At 40.4% G+C, this 20486-nt stretch overlaps 1 protein-coding gene across 2 annotated transcripts in view; it reads right to left on the reverse strand.

The window, feature by feature from the left end:
- Positions 1–20486, reverse strand: part of NECTIN1 (nectin cell adhesion molecule 1) — a 109140-nt gene that overhangs the window by 17605 nt on the left and 71049 nt on the right. For both annotated transcript variants that reach the window (XM_053452624.1, XM_053452625.1), the window contains exon 6: positions 9585–9732. In XM_053452624.1, coding sequence (XP_053308599.1) covers positions 9585–9732 — 148 coding nt within the window. The remainder of the gene's footprint in view (positions 1–9584; positions 9733–20486) is intronic.

Genomic DNA, 20486 nt, shown 5'->3' on the forward strand with positions numbered 1-20486 from the left:
TCTGAATACTTTCCTTAGTCCCTGGTGTTATCGTATATCTATGCTTATTAAAATTACCCATGCTTGCTTAAACTCCTTCACTGGATTAACCTCTACCACTTCTGCTGGAAGGCTATTCCATTGATCCACTATGCTCTCAGTAAATACATATTTTCTAATACTACTTTTAAACCTTTGCCCCTCTATCTTAAGATGATGTCCTTTTGTTGTGGTTTTTAGCACTATAAGGACAGAGCTGTTATTTTTTGTGCTCTTTGTGACAATGGCTTTAATGGTTTTAACATTTTTGTGATATATATATATATATATATATATATATATATAGTTATATAATTTTTTTCAGGACAAAAAGGGCTTTATTTAGATACCATTGTTTTGCTATTTCAAAACCATTTAAAGAAAATCTGGTCATATTGCCCCTATGTCCTATTTGGGACATCTTTCAAACTGGTCAGTTCAATTTACCCCATCAAACCATTGACTGAAAACTAGGGGTATTTGAAAAGCTAGTATTTATTATTATTATTTTAAATGCAATTATATTAACCATTAAACAGATAATAAATTATAACAGTAGACAAATAACGAAATATCCAAGATTATAACATCGTGTTAGCTGTTTCATTGGTATGCCCAAAACCTAACGTTTAACCCCTTAAGGACCAGGCTGTTTTTTTATTTTTTGTACCCTTCGTGACCAAGGCTGTTTTAACACTTTTGTGGTTCTCCTGTTTAGCCGTAATTTTCTCATCTTCCATTTAGTGTACCCACACAAGTCATATATTGTTTTTTTCAGGACAAGAGGGGTATTCTTTAGATACAATTTATTTGATCATATCATCTTATTTGCACTTTTTCTAATTTTTATTTGAAAAATATTTAAATCATCTACAAAAGCTAATGAAAAAACCTGCTAAATAGAATCTACCATTTGTCCTGAGTTTACAAATACCCAATGTTTTATTTTTTTTGCAAGTTATAGGGCAATAAGTACAAGTAGTGTTTTAGTATTTCAAAGCCATTTTTTCTAAATCTGGTGCAAATGCAATTTATCCCCCTCAAACCAGATCTTTTTGAAAACTAGACACCCCTAGGTATTTTTAATGCTGGTGTTTTAACCCTTTCCCTGCACTAATTCTGCTACCACCCTTTGTCAAACTTTGTGGTAGTAATTTATTTTGTATTTTTTTCATACAAATTGTACTTGAATTTACCACTCCTGATATACATCACTGTCAAACACCCCAATATGTGTTCAGCAACATCTCTTGAGTACAGTGATACCACCCACGCTTGGGTTTGTCTGGTTGTTTGGGGGCTAAAAGGCCATATTTGGGAAGTGCGCTTTTTTTCATTTGGTCATCCAGTGCCTAAGCCCTATTTGAAATCTTTGAACCCCATCAAACAATTCATTTTTTTTTAAGAAGACACCCAAGACATTACTTGGGTAATTGAAATGCTAGTATTTCAACTCTTTGTATGTCAGGATTTTTGGGAAGATACAGCACTAATTTAAAAACTTGCTCATAAAAATAAGCTTTATTTTTTTTAATTAAAGATATTTTTGGACTTTTTAGTTTTACATTTAGTTGGAACTGGATGGTTCCCCTGATGGTGACATAACTGCATAATTATTATTTTCAATTTTTTCTTTAAATTTGCCCCATGATCAATCAGTTTTCCTTTATTAATAAAGAACCCATTTTCCATTAAACACTGAGTATTTATCTAATGTTCCCAGCAAATCTCCTTGCGTTGTTTCCATTTTCATTTCAACCGTTTTATGGCTAAAAAAAATGTTTTGCTAGGGCATATTCTTTCTCATGCGGAGGTGTAGTAGAGTTTTCTAAAAGGGGGGGGGGGACAATCAACTTACCTAATATATTGCATAGGATTCCAAACATTTTAGTCCAATAGGTAGTTATTATCTTACAGGACCACCAAATATGCAATTGGCTACCTATTTCTAGATCACATCTCCAACATTTATTTTCAATCTGAGGGTTAAATCTATGTAACTTCTGAGGAACTAGATACCATTTGTTTACCAACTTAAATTACATTTCTTGTAAAACTAAGCAATATGTAAGTTTCCCAATCAATCAGTAAGCTACCTCTAACCCATTCTTTGATTCTCGGGAAATAATTAAGATCACTTTCCCAATGTTTCCATGTCTTGGAGCACAGTTTAGTAAATAAGGTAAGAATCTTAATGGTTCTGAATGGTTCTGAATCAACTAACAATACATTTTGAAGGTAACTTTTTATTCTAAGGAATGTAAATAATTCCTTAGAGGATGATTTATATTCCTTTGTAATTTTAGCAAAAGGTTTTTTCATCTATATCGAGACATTTCAGCAACACCGTTTGGGAGAAGAAAATTATAAGAGATTGCTTTCTACACCCGTTTGAAGTCATTACGTGCCGCATCAGTTGTTGTCAAGGGGTTAAATAAACTTTCTTTCTTTATCAGATTGAGTCATTTTAAGTATTTTAATCTTTCTATCATATCAACCCTGTTGCAAATCATTGTGTCATCAGCAAAAAGACACACAAATATTAAATAGAATGGGTCCAAGTACAGATCCCTGAGGTACCCCTTTGGTAACAAGACCTTGCTCCAAATATACTCCATTGACTAGAACCCTCTGTTGTCTGTCACTCAGCAACTCCCTAATCCAACAACAGAGTTTAAGTTTATTGATAAATATTCTATGTGGGACAGAGTCAAAAGCCTTACTGAAATCTTGATACGTAATGTTCACGTCACCTCCTTAATCAATTATTTTAATCAGCCAATAAAAAAATAATACATAATCAAAAAATAATAAATAAGCTTAGTTTAGCATAATATTCCCGAAGTAAACCTATGTTGTTTTTGATCTTGAAACCCATGTGACTTTAGATGCTCAATAATCCTATCCTAGCTTCCATCACTTTCCCCACTGCCCTTCTTGCTAATTTCCAATCTTCTCGGACTACTCTTGTTAACAATTATTGGTTAAATAAATCCGTTAATGGTTTTTGTAGTACACCACCAAGCTTTTTTAATAACTTGAGGTGTATCCCATCAGGCCCCATCGACGTATTTGTCTTTACCTTAGAGAGCTGAAACAGAACATTTTTGCTCAATAAACTCATATGTATCCTTCATTTGCATCTGTAAACAAACATATTCATTGAGACAAGCAGATAGTCCTCTATTTCTCATTTATGTATCTAAAAATGTTTTACCTCCCTTTTTACTAACTGGGTTATTCATTCGTCTGTGCTTTGGCAACGCTTATAACTTGCTTTGCCTCTTTCTGCCTAATCTGATAGATTGATCTTTCTTACTTTGCTAACTTTTTACTATTCTGGCCACTTCTGCGAAGTACCACACTGGTTTCTTCAATTTTTTGCTCTTATTAACAATCCTAAATACAATTTTCAGTTGCCTTTAATAATTCAACTTTTAAATAATCCCATTTCTCCTGGATTTAAATGGCCCCAGTCTGATTTTTTTTAGATTTCTAGTTTCTAGTTTTCAGTTTACAAATGAAATAAATATCCTTGCCAACATTAACTTTTTTGTGGTTGTCTTTAAAATGGAGGGGGTGTCACATACAGTATCTGACCCGGTGCCAAATACTCTAGGTATGCCCCTAAACCCATAAATTAGCTTAAATGGTAATTGAAATATAAAGTCTGCTGAGATCTTTAATACAGTTATATATCTTGTTACCTGAAGGTGGCATTATTGCTAAATAAATGTGTGGACCAATCATAAATATGAATATATATATAGTTTTGTTTGAAAAAACTAAAACAGTCTAAAACAAAATACAAATCCAAGCGACATATGTGCTGTGCCATAACAAAAATCAAAACTAATTATAATACAAAACAAAAGATCTTCAGTAAAAAGAGCATTAAAACCAGTAACAAATTTATTGTCATTTGCAAATGATAGCCTCTCAAAGAAAACAAAACACTCCATAAATTAACAAAACCTAGTTTTCTGTAACTATACAAAGCCATGCAAACTAAAATGGACAAATATTGTCTGAGACTGAGTAACAGTACTGATATTACCACTATAATGTGTAAGTGAATGCAAAATCAGACACTTTCTTATTTAAAAAATTCTTAACGCTAAAACAGCATTATGCTGATATGCCCTAACCTATGGGTCAAACAACCTAATCTGTACCCTATAAGTTAGCGGTGTAAGTATGTGAAGACAAGGAAGGCACATGTTCCAAAATTTCTTCTTCACCCTCATCTCCTATGGGATGAGGGTGGCCAAGGGGTGGTATCAGATGTCTAGTAGAGGAACAAACAGAAATGTTAAATGTAGTACATGTAAGGCTGCTATACTCAAATCACTAGGATCCTGACCTATTCCTGTTACTACACCTGGGATCACAAGGTGGATAACCAGGGCCGGCCCAAGACATAATGTTGCCTTGGGCGAAGTTTAAAATGCCGCCGCCCCCCCCGCCACCGCAGCCAGGGGTCATTATGTACCCTTCCTCTCCCTCCCTCCCTATTATCTACCCTACCCCCCCCCTTGTACGTCACTTATCTTGCAGCAGTCCTGCGGCGAGTCTCCCTGCTCTGCCACGGTGCACGCTGCTTTACTGCTGAGCGGCGGAAATGACGTAATTTTCTGGCGCTCAGCATTACAAGCTGGCACCAAGACCAAGCTAGAGGGCTCGCAGAGGAGAGAGAGGGGCGCCGAGCGGGTACTGACAACTTGGTAAGCGAAAACCCCTCTCTCTCTTTCGCTTAAAAAAAAAAAGGCGCAAAAAGGCAAAGTGCCGCCTCTTCAAAAGTGCTGCCTGGAGCAATTGCCCCACTCTGCTCCATGGTAAGGTCGGCCCTGTGGATAACTTTAATTGTGCTTTAGTGTAGAAGCAAGAAGAACAGCTGCCTGTTCTCCATATATGCATGGTACATGTTTATGACATCAGTGCCTGGTACCCTGCATCTCTAGCAAAATAAGAAGATCTCTGCTGTTGAAAGCACAAATCTCTGAGCTTGTTGGATGATGGCAACTTTAAGTTTGAGGACATGTGATGGACATAATGCCTGTCATGGAAACCATGTTGATGTCCTTGTCAGGTCCCCAGGTAAAATGCACATGTTCCAATTTCGACCCCTCAACATCTGAAAAAACATGACATACCCATGCATGTGGCATATTGAAGTACTTATGGTGATGTTGCTGAATACAAAAGTTCTTTTTGCACTTGCACATATATATGGAAAAGAAATCTACTGAAAAACTGATTTCAAAAGAAACACAGATAAGCCATAACATTATGACTGCAGCCCCCTGGACTCCCGTGGTAGGCTTCCCCAGAAACACATAACCCCCCAATTTTTGCTAGCCATTGCCATGCAGAAAACCGAAAATAGGTGCATTAACACAATGACCAACACACTGAAACCAATAAATGACATAAATTAACAAATAATGAACATGAATAATTAACATTAACCATTTAATGCAACAAAAACCAGCCCAAGCTTACCAGGTTATCCAGGTACCACACAGGGAAGGACATGCCGGGATGCCCAAACCCAGACCTGAGGTTCCCAGCTCCTCCTGCCAGGAAACCTCCCACCACAAGTACAACCAAATGCTCTCCCTGCAGAATTAACCCCCTAGATACCTGGTAAGCTTCAGCACAACCCTGACAAAAACACATAACCCATAACAAGAGCATTGTATGCTCTTTCGGCAGTGGACAGGGGTCAGCATGGGCACCCTGACTTTTCTGAGGATACACACCCCCATATGCAACAAACTGTACTAATACAATATATAAAAAATACAGTTGTAGTTAAAAAGCTGATTAATATCCACAGGAATTCTTCAACGTAATTATGTTTACTGGTAACAGATGACCTAATGAATTTCGCCTTGCGGCTTCATCAGAGGTATGTGAGATAAAACCTTAGTGGTCCCTCAGTGAGTATGGTCTGACATAAGTAATTTGATGTATCTAAGTAATGTCCACCTAGCTGGTACTCCTGGGGGACATTATTCCTTCAATCAGGGGAGATGGTGTGCGCTGAGGCAGGAAGCACACCAGGCCAGAATAATGCAGACCCACCCACAGAATGAGAGAAGTGTAGAAATGCTTCTCTTTCTCAATGGATCCGTCTGTGTTACCTGGCCTGGTGTACTACTTCTGCAACAGTGTAGAGCCTTGACGCACAAGATGGTGACAGCCACTCCCCATTACTCCTATCAGGGGATAGGGCGTGCGGCAAGGCTCTGCTACACCAGGCCAGGATAACACTACAGAGTGCAGGGACATGCAGACCACTGAAGAAGGCTGAAGAAAGAAGAGTGAAACAGAGAACAAGAAGTGGAGACATGGAGAAGGTAGGGAGACATAAACAGACAATGTGAGAAAGAGTGAGAGTGTGTGTAAGAGGGGAAAAAAAATAATGAAATGCAAACAGAAATTCAGAGCCTCTGATTAAAATTTGTATGAATTCAAATTCACAAGTAAAAACACCTAAAATGGGAATTAACATAGACCGCACGGTTCAACCTCTATTTGCAGAGACTTTTATTAGCTTTTCCCACCCAATAAAGTAAACAATTACTAATACTGAGTAAAGCACTACTTTATTATGGCCTTTCCAAATTAACAGAGGGACAAAAACAACCAATCATGGGAGACACCAATCATTATTGCACACCCTTTGGGAAGGGATAGGGTGGCTCATGGGAGCATTGTCTCCCCTCTCCTGGGAAGAAGAGGACCATTAGTGTGCGGCTGCCCGATATCTATCCTGTAACACCTCTACCCCTGCTGGGTAACAATACTCGCACTTCCCCTATCCATCACAATGCCCAATGTACAGCAGCCAGATCTTCACAACCTTGGAAGGGATCTAATAATGTTGTAAATAATGCTTTACAGCCGTATTCAAAATGCCTGTGACGTCAAATGTTGCAATTATTATTATTATCTTTTATTTATATAGCACCAACGATTTATGCAGCGCTTCTTACAATACATATATTCAAGCGGTTTCACAAAACTAGGATTGACAAAGACAAACCCATATATATATATTAGGTGGAGAGGGCCCTGCTCTCAAGCTTACAATTGTGAGGGAATAGGGTGAGGACAAACATAAGGCACAGAGAAAAGGTAAAAGGTAGCGTGGGGCTTGTATCAGTCACAAGGAAATTCTAGTAACTAAGATGGTGCGGCTTCTCTGAAGAAGTGGGTTTTGAGATTTTTCTTGAATGTTGGGAGGGTGGGTGAAAGCTGAAGGTTCGGTGGAAGTGAAATCTTGTAGACAGGAAGAGGTGATATGTGAGGAGGAAAGCTTTAGCCCCTGGGAAGAACGAGTAGGTGATTATTTTTTCATGAGGGCAGAAATGTATGGAGGAGCAGTGTTATGGAGGGCCTTCTATGTTAGTGCAAGTATTTTAAATGTAATTATAAAGGTAATAGGGAGCCAGTAGAGGAATTCACAGAGTGGGGAAGCAGAAGAAGAATGGCGTACAAGGACGATAAGCATAGCAGTAGCATTTAGTAAAGACTGCAGAGGAGACTGTGAGGGCATACAAGTTGAATGTACAGTTTTTAGTGCCAATATGTCATATTGCACCTTAATGTTTTTGCCAGTTTTACATATGGTCAAGTTTAATGTTGTTGTTAATTTTCACCCTCCCCATTGTATTAGCGCTACGGAATCTTATTGTGCTCTATAAATAAAATGTAATTTAATAAATAAAATAAACATCAAATCAAATGATAATAATGGTCAAATGATAATAAACTATCATCTAGTAGGATAGCATCATAAAATAATTTTCACTGAAAAAAAGACAATTATGACTTTAGTGGACTGAAAAGCCTTTGGTAGACAATCCCACCTGTCGATCCTCAATAAGTATACACACTGTCAGATAAATCATTTTAATACACCTGGTCCACAAAGATGTTTTTGAGATGCAAGCTGTTTTTAGTGACTTTGGTTAATTGCTTTCTATAGTGACTCAGGGTATAATTTATCAATCTGTTTTTTCAGCTATTGGTGTAGTAAAATATATTTTTTTCAAGAAAGACCTGTTGCTTACGTACTGTAGCTATGAGCACCACTGATTGCATTAATATAAGCTTTCTAACTTAGCCTGTGTTGTTACTTTACTTTTATAAATATATAGAGAATTACTTTTATAAATTCTACAATATGCTTAAGAACTTAGGCACTATTAGGAATCGCTATTTTTGTGGAATATGTGGACACATTTCTTGAGTACACTGATCATGCTTTGTTGTTCAAAGGGGAGATATACTTTAATGTGGAGGCAGAAATATTAATACTTAGAAGTAATTAAAAAGAGTGCTTTCATTGTGTGTAAGAAAATGGATCTAAGGGCTGAAGGTTCACATGTCCCCATGTCTCTCAGGACAGCTGGGCAACACACTTAACTGTTTATTCTTCATTTTATGACAATGACCATTAAATCATTTTCTTCCTTTTGAGGGAAGGGTATATTTTATGGAGTGTGGTAACATGTGATATCAAGCTGATCCGGGTCTTGTCTTCTTGGAATAGGAACTTGAAAGGATAAGAGGTGATCGATGGCAAATGGTTCCTGTGAAGGAAGTGGGTGAATGTAGGGAATGATGGTAATATGCATTGGAGGACACAAAATGTGAAAATGGAGAGGTGTTAAGAAGGGGAGCATACCTAAAATTGCAGACAGGTAAAAGTAGGAATAGGATGGGAGAGTATAGGAATTTAAAAAAAACCCATAAAGACGAGGGTTTATTAAAATACTGTAGGTTCATATACCTACCTACACCAGGAGAATAGTGCACATCTTAAGGAGTTTAGCAAAGCCACCAACATAACATGAAAAAACTGGTAAGCCTGTGTGACTAATTCACTATACCCAGACATTATTCTGGAAAATTGGTCAGACGAATAAACCTTAAAAAATACTTTATCTCTACCATCTTATAATTTGTGGAATAGCTTATTCGATGCTTTAAACTCATGGACAGTTTCAATAAACATCAGTTTTGTTGCGTACGCATTATAAGCTTCATACATATATTTATACGTTACAAGGATGCAGAAAGGTGATGAGTCCACATTATACTGAATCATAAATGGTTGTGTCCGATCTTTCCTTTATTCCTATGTTTCTTTTTTAGTTGATAGTAGCTGCAAAGCTTTACAATGTACAATTCATCTACTGCAGTTTGACAAAGACATTTTAGATGACTTTCATGTGTTTGATGAAGAATAATATTTTCGCTGGAAATATTTGTTGTGCAGCCATTTAGTGTGTGTTACAAAATAATTGTATGTGAATGTGTAGTTCTGCATAGGTATGTAGTTTAGTCATAAGTCAGACTACTTGTGTGCCATGTGTGCATTTTGTAAAGACTGTTAATGAAGGACTGACGTGCATGATGTAACCACAGTGGTGAATGTAGGTATCCAGGTCTACAACATTACATTTTTGTGTCATGTTGTGGAATCACCTGATAGCTGGTCTTCTGCTAGGTGCACTTGAGCAGGTGTGGATATTATACAGTTGAACACTTACATGTCGCTGTCTGTGTTGGATCGTTGTTTTTGCTTCTTCCTGCGCACCAGGAAAGTGCTCACTGATGCTGTGATTATGAGCAGCGCGGCCACAACACCCCCGATGATCCCCAGCAAGCTTCCAGATGGGCCTTGGCGTAGTGGCTTATCTGTAACAAGCAGCAGGGAGCACATATTGTGAAGTATCAAGGCTCTCAAATAATAATGTAAAATGCCATTAATTAGAAGGAAATGGGAACAAATACTTTTAAAGTGGATTGTTCAAGAGTAAAATGAACTGGTAACAATATATAACCACATATACATTCTCAAATGTTTTTAACAAGATTGAAAGGCAGTTTATGTTGGTGCTCTTACAATATCAGAGAAACAAAAACTATGTCTAGAGTACCTCTGGGCATGTCTCCTTTTAGAACTGAACAGCTGGCAAACACTTGCCCTTTTCCCACTTTAAAAGATAAGCTGTGTACATCAACCTGACACTCCCTTTTACTTTTTCTGCTGCAGTTTTACTAGAGAATACCTATGTCTCATAAACTAAGTTCACATACCGGTATATAGCTCCACCATGTATTCTCTATACTCATATTTTGCACATTGGATAGCTTTATTGTTTGCTATTCTACTATAATCATGCCGCTCCTTTTAAATGCAGGAATCCTTCTATGGGGATCTAAATATTGAAAAAAATTGGACCCCAGGTAACCATTTCCTTAGGCCCTGCTCCACGCTCCCTAGCGTGCAATCACGCCCTCCGTTACCACATACATTTTTTTTTGCCACACTGACTGTAGATCAGGGGAAGACAGAGTCAGTTCAGTCTACCCTCTTTTTGACCCTACTGTGACATTGAGAGGTCCTCTCCCCCGTAATCATCCCCACAGTCCCTTTGTACCCTCATTCACTAAACCACACCTCTCCATGTAGTTCAAGTATAAGTAAAAAAAACACATTGAAACTTGATAAGACATACAAAGCCTGTATTTGCAGGTATACATAAAAAATGTATGGGTACATAGCATAGCAGATATGGATCAACAGAATAGCACAAAAACCCAGCTTTGCAGGTATAGATCAATTGGAATTCACATAAAAACACAGCATTAAAGGTATAGATAAGACCCCCTAAATTACAGGCATTAGATCACAGGTTGCACAAGCCAAAGCCAGCCCTGGCATCCACATTGCCAACATAGAACCTGACCAGCACCCAAATTACACACATAGAACTTGCCATCTTTGTCCCCAAACAGCTCAGCATGAGTCAACGTTGCCCCCAAACAGCACACCTGTGCCATCTTTGTCCCATAACCATCTTGGTCCCCAAGGCTTAAACACCCTGCTTGTGCCATCTTTGCCTTTGCACAAATCAATTGTACATACAAACACTTTTACAGTCACTCACTGTCACTAATTCACACAATCACTTATTCTTTCACACAAATTATTTACACATATTCATTAATGCATTCACACAAAATCATTAGTTTTCTCACTCATTCTCACAATTCATCCACACATGAATTCATACTCACTCATTCACACAATTCATCCACACATTACTTCATACTGTCACTCATTCACAAAATTCATGCACACAATAATTTGTTCATAGTCAATCATTCTCACAATGCATCAATTCATTCTCTCACTCATTTTCACACTTGCCACGGTGCGCGCTGCTGGGGGCCGGTATATGATGTCATATTCCGGTGCTCAGCATAAAATGCCAGCACCACGACCAAGACACTGAAGACAGAAGCCTCGCGGAGGAGAGTGAGGGGGGCCAAGCGGTTGCTGAAAACCTATTCCTGAGCGACCGCTTGGCGCCCCTCTCTCCTCCCTGTCAATCAGTACTTCCTCGCAATGGCTGGACAAAAAAAGGACAACGTTTCAATTGGCCACCTCTACCTCCCTCCCCCCTGCCACTGTACTTATAACACCAAGGGATCAACGTTATGTTTTGGCTTTTACTACGTCTTCTTCTATGAGCTTAAAATTAGGTTCCTTCAACTGTTTTTGCTTCTCTTGTCTTTGCCAGAAGTCTTACTACTCAGCAGAGTGGTAATCTTAGGTATTTATTCCTATTTCTAATATTCTGGAAAATTGTTCTTGCAATAATCAGTTAGTGAAGTTAAAAAATTTTTTTTTTTGCTGTTTTTTATTAAAAAATATAGTCAATACATTAAAGTAGTCTTTAGTCTTTTGACTGGCGTACAAAAGGTATGAATACACTAGGAATGTATAGAACAAATTAGGAGAAGCCATAGGGGGGTCCTGTGGAGCTTACTGTCTAAGTAGTGGTTAGGAGTAGTCAAATATATACAATCAGGGGGAGGAAGGGCCCAATCAGGATAACTATACCCCTGTGGTTACAGCAGCTGTTGCAGTTGAATGGTGAGTTGAAACACACTTACTATGGATGGATGGGGCTTAGAGGGCGTATAGACAGTGGCATATTTTGCTAGAATGGCAAATCCAGGGCTGCTAACATCCCCACCACAACAAACCCCCCATCACCACCAGTATCCCGCTACTAAATAGGCCAGTTCCAAGGGAAGAACTTTTATCTCCCATACTGGGCCATTTACACCATAGACCATGACTTGGCACAGCCTCCAAATGCTGCTTTTAAAGGTGCTTTGCTGCCTTAAGTCACAGAGCCCCAGGATATGACTTCATATCCCGGCACTCTACAGTGAAGATGACGGCTATGGAGGGGGCGACCAGGGCTGCTTCTAAGGTAAACACATCACTGCATATAGGTATATGGTGGAATATTAGATATGAAATATAGGATGGGAATGGTTGAAGGTAAGAAGCAGGATGTTGAAGGGCTATTTTACAGGAAGGAAAGGAACATGTGCTAGTATGGCGCTGAATAGGGTTATGGACGAAAGAAAGTGTATTCTTCTATTTATATTTGCAGAACCGTAGCTAGCTCCTTTTGCGCCCGTGGCAAGAATGGAAAATTGTGCCCCCCAGCTATTTTTTACAGAGGTCCTTACACACTGCCCTTACACACTGACACTGCCTTTACACACACCCGTAAACACACATATACACATACACTGCCCTTACACAACCCTGCCTTTACACACACATATACACACACGCACACCAGCTTACAAATATACAAATACATACACTGCTTACACACACACTGCCCATACAAATACACTGCCCATACACACACTAGCTTACAAACACACACATATATACATGTAGACTACACTTACACACTGCTTTTACACACACCTGCCCATTAACACGCATATACACATACACTGCCCTTACACACACCTGCCCATACACACTGCCTTTACACACACCTACCCGTAAACACACATATACACATACACTGCCCTCACACTGCCTTTACACACACATATACACAAACACACCATCGTACAAACACACAAATACTTACACTGCTCTTACACACACACACTGCCCATACAAACACACAAGCTTACAAACACACATATACACAACCCTTACGCCCATTTCTCCCCATCTCTTACTTTTCTCATCATCCATCATCTTCAATCATCTTCCATCATCTTCTATCTTCCATCCTCTCATGGGAGAGCGAGGTCTGTGACTTCAGGCTTCTGCTTTAGTGGTCCCTCATCACTATGTGCCGGCTATTGATGCAGAGCATGACGTCATATCCCGGGGCTCTGCGTAATTTGACGGTGCGTAGGGATTGAGGAGCAGGAAGCCGAGGTCTGAAGTGACAGACCTCGTGCTCCCTAATGTTTGACCGATTAGAGGGGCATTGTGATCTCCCCAACCAGCCCTGCTCATCGGGAGCGCACTGCCTACAGGGGCGCCGGATAAGCAGGGCTGGTTGGGGAGAGCACAATCATGCAGCTGCCTCAGCACTCCCTTGAAGACCAGCCCAGGGGAGATGGCCTTTCTGCTTACCCCCCTATAGATATGCTACTGTCTGTTTTAGGGGCTTCATGGTGAATCACATTGCTGGCAGCAATGTGATTCACCACTGGGCCCCTAGAATGCTGGACAACCTTAATGTTGGGCTGGTTAGAGAGATCCGTGATCTCCCCAACCAATCCTGAAGGCTGCAGCTGCTGATCGAGCGGCTGTGCCCCTTCGCAGCTGCACCCGAGGCGAGTGCCTCTCTCACCTCACCCTTCCTACGGCCCTGTATATTTGTATGTGTTCTAGATCTGTCACCTTAGTCAAATCTAGACTGACACTTTGGGTAATGAAACTCTATAGAATACTGGACTTCATTAGCATTGCCATAATGAATCAGCTCAGTGTGGTGTTTGCACAGGGAACATCAGCCCAAAAGATGATATGAATGACAACAATGGAAGCCTTCATGGATGTGTATAAAGGAAGTTTATTGTTAATGTTAAACTACATTACTGTATTTATGCTCAAGGAGAAAATATTTATTTTCATGGGACTTCCCCTTTCATGATTACCATAGCCATAAATGTAAAGTAGCAAAAGTTCAGAATGATGGTAATGTTTGTATATATTCAATTATTTCTTTTAAGTACACATGAATGTAGAGCCCTTACCTCTTATGATAATTATGCAGTACACAAAAATGTACAAAACCTGATCCGAGTATTCATAATGACACATATTCCCCTAATTGTCTTCCATTCGTAATTATTCTTCCATTTGCTATTACAAATTATAATTATAAAAAAAATATACCGCCACCTTTGCATTTTGTATCTCCTAAACCTAATACCTGCACCAGGATAAACTAGTATTGTTCTTTTGATCAGGTGCCAGATGGCAGTCTTTGTCATTTAAAAGCCGGATGAATCTCGCATACCTGCCTTTTCACATTGCCCTGTGTATTTTAGTATGTGTTCTACATCAACAATTTCACTATGGCGAGCGTGTAATGGTAGCATAACAAGATGCAGATCAGATAGTGACAATACGTTTGTGGTAATATGCCAACTTTTGGTTGAGCAGCTATAGTGCAGATAGTACCTCCCCAGGGTTAGCCCCCCATATTAAGAATTTTAACAAAAGATAATTTCATTTGTTAGATCTTTGTCAGATCTGGTTAGATCAACTGTTTTTTGTTAGATCTACTCTAAAATATGTAATATTAACAATCTTTTTCAGGGGGGCTAACCCGTAGCCAGCCCCCTCAACAAAAATCTCAACAAACTGTTATTGGTTATGAGGGGGGCTGTCTCCCCTCAACTGAAATTTGGATTTTTTTTATTGATTTTGGTAGATATTCGTTAGATCTGGTAAGATCAAGTGGTTTTTCCATTAGATCTATCACGTTGGAGGCGGTGTTCACAATCCTATTTTGTGTGCGGGGGATGGGAATACCTACAAGTTGGCCCCCTCTCAACTAATGTACAAATCAAGGCTTTACTAAGAATGAGGAGCATTTCATTCTAATTTAGCTAATAAGTGGCTTATAAGAGAAATTCTATTTTTCAGGTGTAAATCTTTTAACAAATTATGTGCAACTATATAGTTTCAATTGTGACACTCATGCCATACTATCAATTAAATAAAAAAAAAGTCTAAATTCAGATTTGTGTGTAAACTAGAAATGTATTAACCTTTGTAGCTCCAACACAAATATAGCTTGTTAAATGTACCCAACCCCCTTCAAAGCACCAAGTGAAAAAAAATATTTCCCCCAAGAATGCAGAAACATCTGTTCACCAAAACTGATGGTCTTTGTTAAAGTCTTTTCATAGGTCACTATATGAAAATATTTTGCAGTTGGTACACATATCAGGGGTGCAAATTTATGTAGGGTACAAATTCCTGTAAGCTGAGTTATGTGATAATTAAAATTAAATTAGGGGGGTGCTACAATTATTTCTTACTAGAAAGATAGAAAGAAAGGTGTTATTTTAGAAAACATGTCATGCCGTTGGCAGGATACCTTTCTGTATGAGTGATTGAGCATGTTACAAAGAACAGGCACAGCGTAGGATAGATTAGCATCGGTTGCCTGAGACCAGCACCATGCAAATAGGGAACAGGAGTTAATATTGTAAGGTACTGTAACAGTAATGTGTATTACATGGCTTCTCAATTTACTTATAAATACCGTAATACAACCAAGACATCCATGCTGTAGCAAGTGTTTCTCAGCTTTTTCCCATTTTTTTATGAGTCTTTAGTCTGTTCAGCACCCACAATATTCAGTCGTGCCTTTGGGGAAGAATACATTGGGAGTGACCAAACCAGCCTTGTGTACACATGCAATGTAGTCTTTGTGATGTTAATAGTAATGACTAAAACCAATATATGATGTTTTTAATATGAAATCTAACAAAAAAGATATTTGCTGGTTATATTTTGAGGAGTAACTGAATAAAAGTAGAGGTTTAACATTAAACTTTACTTTAGTGGATACAGATCAAGTATACCAATACAGTCACTTAACTATAGAGAATAAAGTGAAAGATAGTACCGTATTTGCTTGATTATAAGACAATGTTTTTTCAGAGGTCTGACTATAAGACTAAGATCCCCCACACTGCTGCAGGGGACATGGATCTTCCTCTCTGGCAGCCAGTGGACGTCTGCATGATGCTCGCAGACAACCTCCGCTGCTGCCGGCACTTCTGCCTGGACTTCTATGACGGATCGCCGGCGTGACATGACCTGCTAGTGCTCCACCATAGAAGCCCCAGCAGAAGTACCGGCCAGCAGCAGCGGAGGTTGTCTACGAGCATTGCACAGACAGCGCTGCAGGGGACCTGGATCCTCCTCTCTTGCAGCCGGTGAACGTTCGCATGATGCGCGCAGACAACCTCCGCTGCTACCCGACGCTTCCGCCTGGGGGTTCTATGACAGAGCACTGGCGTGACGTGACCTTCTGGTGCTCAGTCATAGAAGCCCCAGGTAGCAGCAGAGGTTTTCTGCACACATCACGCAGACGTCCACTGGCTGCCCCCCACTTGACACAAGGGAGTCTGAAGCACGGGGGACAAGTTTACAGATGCATCGGTAAGTCGGGGGGGCATTTAGGGGGATAGATTGGCAAATAGGGGGAGGAATAAGGCATATCTGGGGGCAGAGTGGTAAATAGGGGGTATACTGCATATCTGGGGGGCAGAGTGGCATATAGGGGGTGTAAGACATATCTGTGGGGCAGATGTGCATAATTGGGGAGCAGGTTGGGAAATAAATGGAAATGCATTTTTCTCAATCATAGTTTTTATTAAATATAAAATAGTTTACATGTGAATTCATATTTACTAGTAAAACTTTTTTCCTAAATTACCGTATTTGCTCGATTATAAGACGACCCCGATTATAAGACGACCCCCCAAAATCAAAATATTAATTTAGGAAAAAAACAAAAAGCCTGAATATAAGACTACCCTATAGGGAAAAAGTTTTACCAGTAAATATTAATTAATGTAAATTATTTTCATGTTTAATAAAAGCTATGATTGAGAAAAATATATTTTTTAAATTTCCTTTTATTTGCCAACCTGCCCCCCCCAGTTATGCCACTCTGCCCCCAGAAATGCTTTATACCCCCCTATTTGCCACTCTGCCCCATGATATGCCTTATACCCCTGTATGCCACTCTGGCATATAGGGGGTTAAAAGGCATATCATGGGGCTGAGTGGCATATAGGGGGGTATAAAGCATTTCTGGAGGTATATAGGCATATCATGGGGCTGAGTGGCATATAGGGGGTTAAAATGCATTTCTGGAGGTCCAGAAATGCATTTTAACCCCCTATATGCCACTCAGCCCCATGATATGCCTTTTAACCCAGCATGTACTGGCTGCCTTGGCTTGATAGGAGTGTGATTGCTGTTAGCAGTTTGATATATATATATATATCAAACTGCTAACAGCAATCACACTCCTATCAAGCCAAGGCAGCCAGTACATGCTGGAACCTGGGGATGATAGCAGTGGGATTACAGCCTCCATATGCCATGCTACAACCCCCACCCCCCTTACACATCCATGCTATCACACACACACTCACACTCATTCACAAACATTTAAATACTCATTCATTCCCTTAATCACACACACTTCACACATACTCAAAAACCCCCCCCCACCCCCTCACCTGAACTGCAGATCTACCACTCGCAGACTTCTGCAGGGGACCGGCTGTAGCAACTTCTCTGGCCCCGCCCTCAGAGGAGGGAGGGGGGAGATAGAGTTCTGTGAGGACGCTGCAAGCTTCCTGCCCTGCTTCTAACAGAAGAGACGCTGCTCGTGACCGGTAAGCAGCATGGCGCCAGCATTTTTTTGGGGTCTGATTAGAAGACGACCCCGATTATAAGACGAGGGGTATTTTTCAGAGCATTTGCTCTGGAAAAAACCTCGTCTTATAATCGAGCAAATACGGTAGTATTCTGGGGGGGTCTTCTTATAATCGAGCAAATACGGTACTTCCCGTTTTTAAGCAGAACAACAAGTTTACAGACAAAATAGATAATGTCCCCATGCCTTCTACAGTCCAGCTTGCAGTGCTTAGACATAGCATGTGATTGTCTAACATTTGTAAACAGCATTTAATAGGTGTGTGCAGATTTTCTGTGTTGTATGTACATATTGGTAATTCAAGCATATTTATTTATATGCCTGTTATAATATGCTTCTCTTTTTGTATTCTTTGTGTATGCTTTGGATTAAGATCCTTTCCTATCACACTGGTGCTCAATAATAGTGCCCAGAGAGAGTTTTACAGTGACTATAAAGTGTATTTGTAACGTTTCACCATGCGCTGGCTGGACTTGTTTATACTTTGCGTTATTCATTTCATGTTTCCAGGCACTAGTGGCCGCCCCTGCCACTCAGAACCACTCTGACTCATTATCAGGTCCAGCTGCAGTTGATTCCATGATCAAGACAGCCTTCATAAACCTGCCCAGCCCTGCAGTCTGGGCCTTGACATTGATGTTTGAGGACTACCTGCTTTGGCTCCTGCTTTGGCTCCTGATTTGTTCCTGCTTTGGCTCCTGATTTGTTCCTGCTTTGGCTCCTGATTTGTTCCTGCTTTAGTTCCTGAGTTGCGGCCAGCGCCCCACTAAGTGGACTCCCAAGCCGTGTGCCCTGCAAGTGGGCTTCCTGCCGTGTGGGCCCTGCAAGTGGGCTTCCTGCCGTGTGGGCCCTGCAAGTGGGCTTCCTGCCGTGTGGGCCCTGCAAGTGGGCTTCCTGCCGTGTGTGCCCTGCAAGTGGGCTTCCTGCCGTGTGTGCCCTGCAAGTGGGCTTCCTGCCGTGTGTGCCCTGCAAGTGGGCTTCCTGCCGTGTGTGCCCTGCAAGTGGGCTTCCTGCCGTGTGTGCCCTGCAAGTGGGCTTCCTGCCGTGTGTGCCCTGCAAGTGGGCTTCCTGCCGTGTGTGCCCTGCAAGTGGGCTTCCTGCCGTGTGTGCCCTGCAAGTGGGCTTCCTGCCATGTGTGCCCTGCAAGTGGGCTTCCTGCCGTGTGTGCCCCAACCAGAGGGCTTCCTGCCAAGTGGCTTTCTTTGTATATATTGTTGTACCATCATTTGCAATACAACTCTTGATCCTGATCTTCTGTCTGTGGTTTATTCTTGCGCCTGTCTGTAACAACCCCAGGCTATCATGCATCGTGGGGTACAGACAGAGCCCCTCGTATCCCCTGCACCTGGGCTCCTAATAGACCTGCTCCCCCGGTTCGTGACAGTATTTGATTTCAGCTCCATGGTAAGCAGTATACCATTAGCATAAGACAATACTATATAGTCTGAAAGAATCTCCAATATTTATAGGGGAACTCCAAATAAAAAAAAAAAACCCTAATTTTTAACTCAGCATAAAATATGGTGCTGTATATAGAAATATCCAGGATAATTTAAGATTATCCACATCAGTGGTTTGTCTATAAATGCCCTCAAACATGAGTATAACCCAACAAAAGTAGAGTTAGGCTTGGTTTCCATTTGGGTTTTTTTTGCTAAAAACGCCTATAAAAACGCCAATAGCGCCACAGATGTTAGCTGTAATTCAATAGGAAATCGCAAAATGCCATTTCCACTTGGCGTTTTTCTGTCTGGCATTTTTTCAGTCCTCTTTGGCGTTTTTCTGCTTTTTTGGGCTCTGTGGCAGTTTTTCAAAACTGCAGCATGTTGACACTCTGGCGTTTTTTGCAAGAAATCTTGGCTTTTTTTCTCCAATAGAAGTCTATGGGAGAGAAAAAACGCCATGAAAAAGCCATGTGGGTTTATTGCCTTGGCGTTTTTTATGGCGTTTTTTCCACAGTTACAATGCAGAGGATGGACCCAGTATCTGTGTGTCCTACGAGAAATAGGCTGAAAACAAACAGTTTCACACAAAACAAAGTCCTGGACTGGTTCATATTGAATTTTACACCATTTGGAACAAACATGCCATTACAAACAAACATACGCGACCGGATCCTGCGTGCCAAAAGCAACAGCAAACAATTTGCACCATCATTTGGGGCCAATCTTCCCAGAGGAGCAGACATTCGAAATAAAGCATGCCTTACAAACCACAGAAAAGAGACAAAAGGGTCTACCAAGTAAATGACATCAGGAGAGGGCAGATACTTGCCATTTATCCTAATCCCTTTTAGCTGGGTGAAACTTCTAACTTGTAAAGGCTGGAAAAACTGCCTAAGGTCAAAAAAAGCAATTTCCACAGAAAGGCTAAAACGCCAGAAAAAACCGCAGAAAAAACGCCAAAACGCAGGTAAATGCAGTGGCGGTTTTCTTGGCAGTTTTCCTGGCGTTTTTCATCAAGAAAAAAACGCCGGACAAAAACCCAAGTGGAAACCTAGCCTAAGTGAGAAGGTACAAAATTGTGAGGACTGATCTAATCAACCTTGCTGCAATGCACAGTGACCACAGTAAGACGCATAGTAAAAACAGAAGGTTTCCATGCAAGAGCTCCAAGACGTACACTGCT

The sequence above is a fragment of the Spea bombifrons genome, chromosome 12, assembly GCF_027358695.1.
Source record: "Spea bombifrons isolate aSpeBom1 chromosome 12, aSpeBom1.2.pri, whole genome shotgun sequence".
In the NCBI taxonomy this organism is placed as follows: Eukaryota; Metazoa; Chordata; class Amphibia; order Anura; family Pelobatidae; genus Spea; species Spea bombifrons.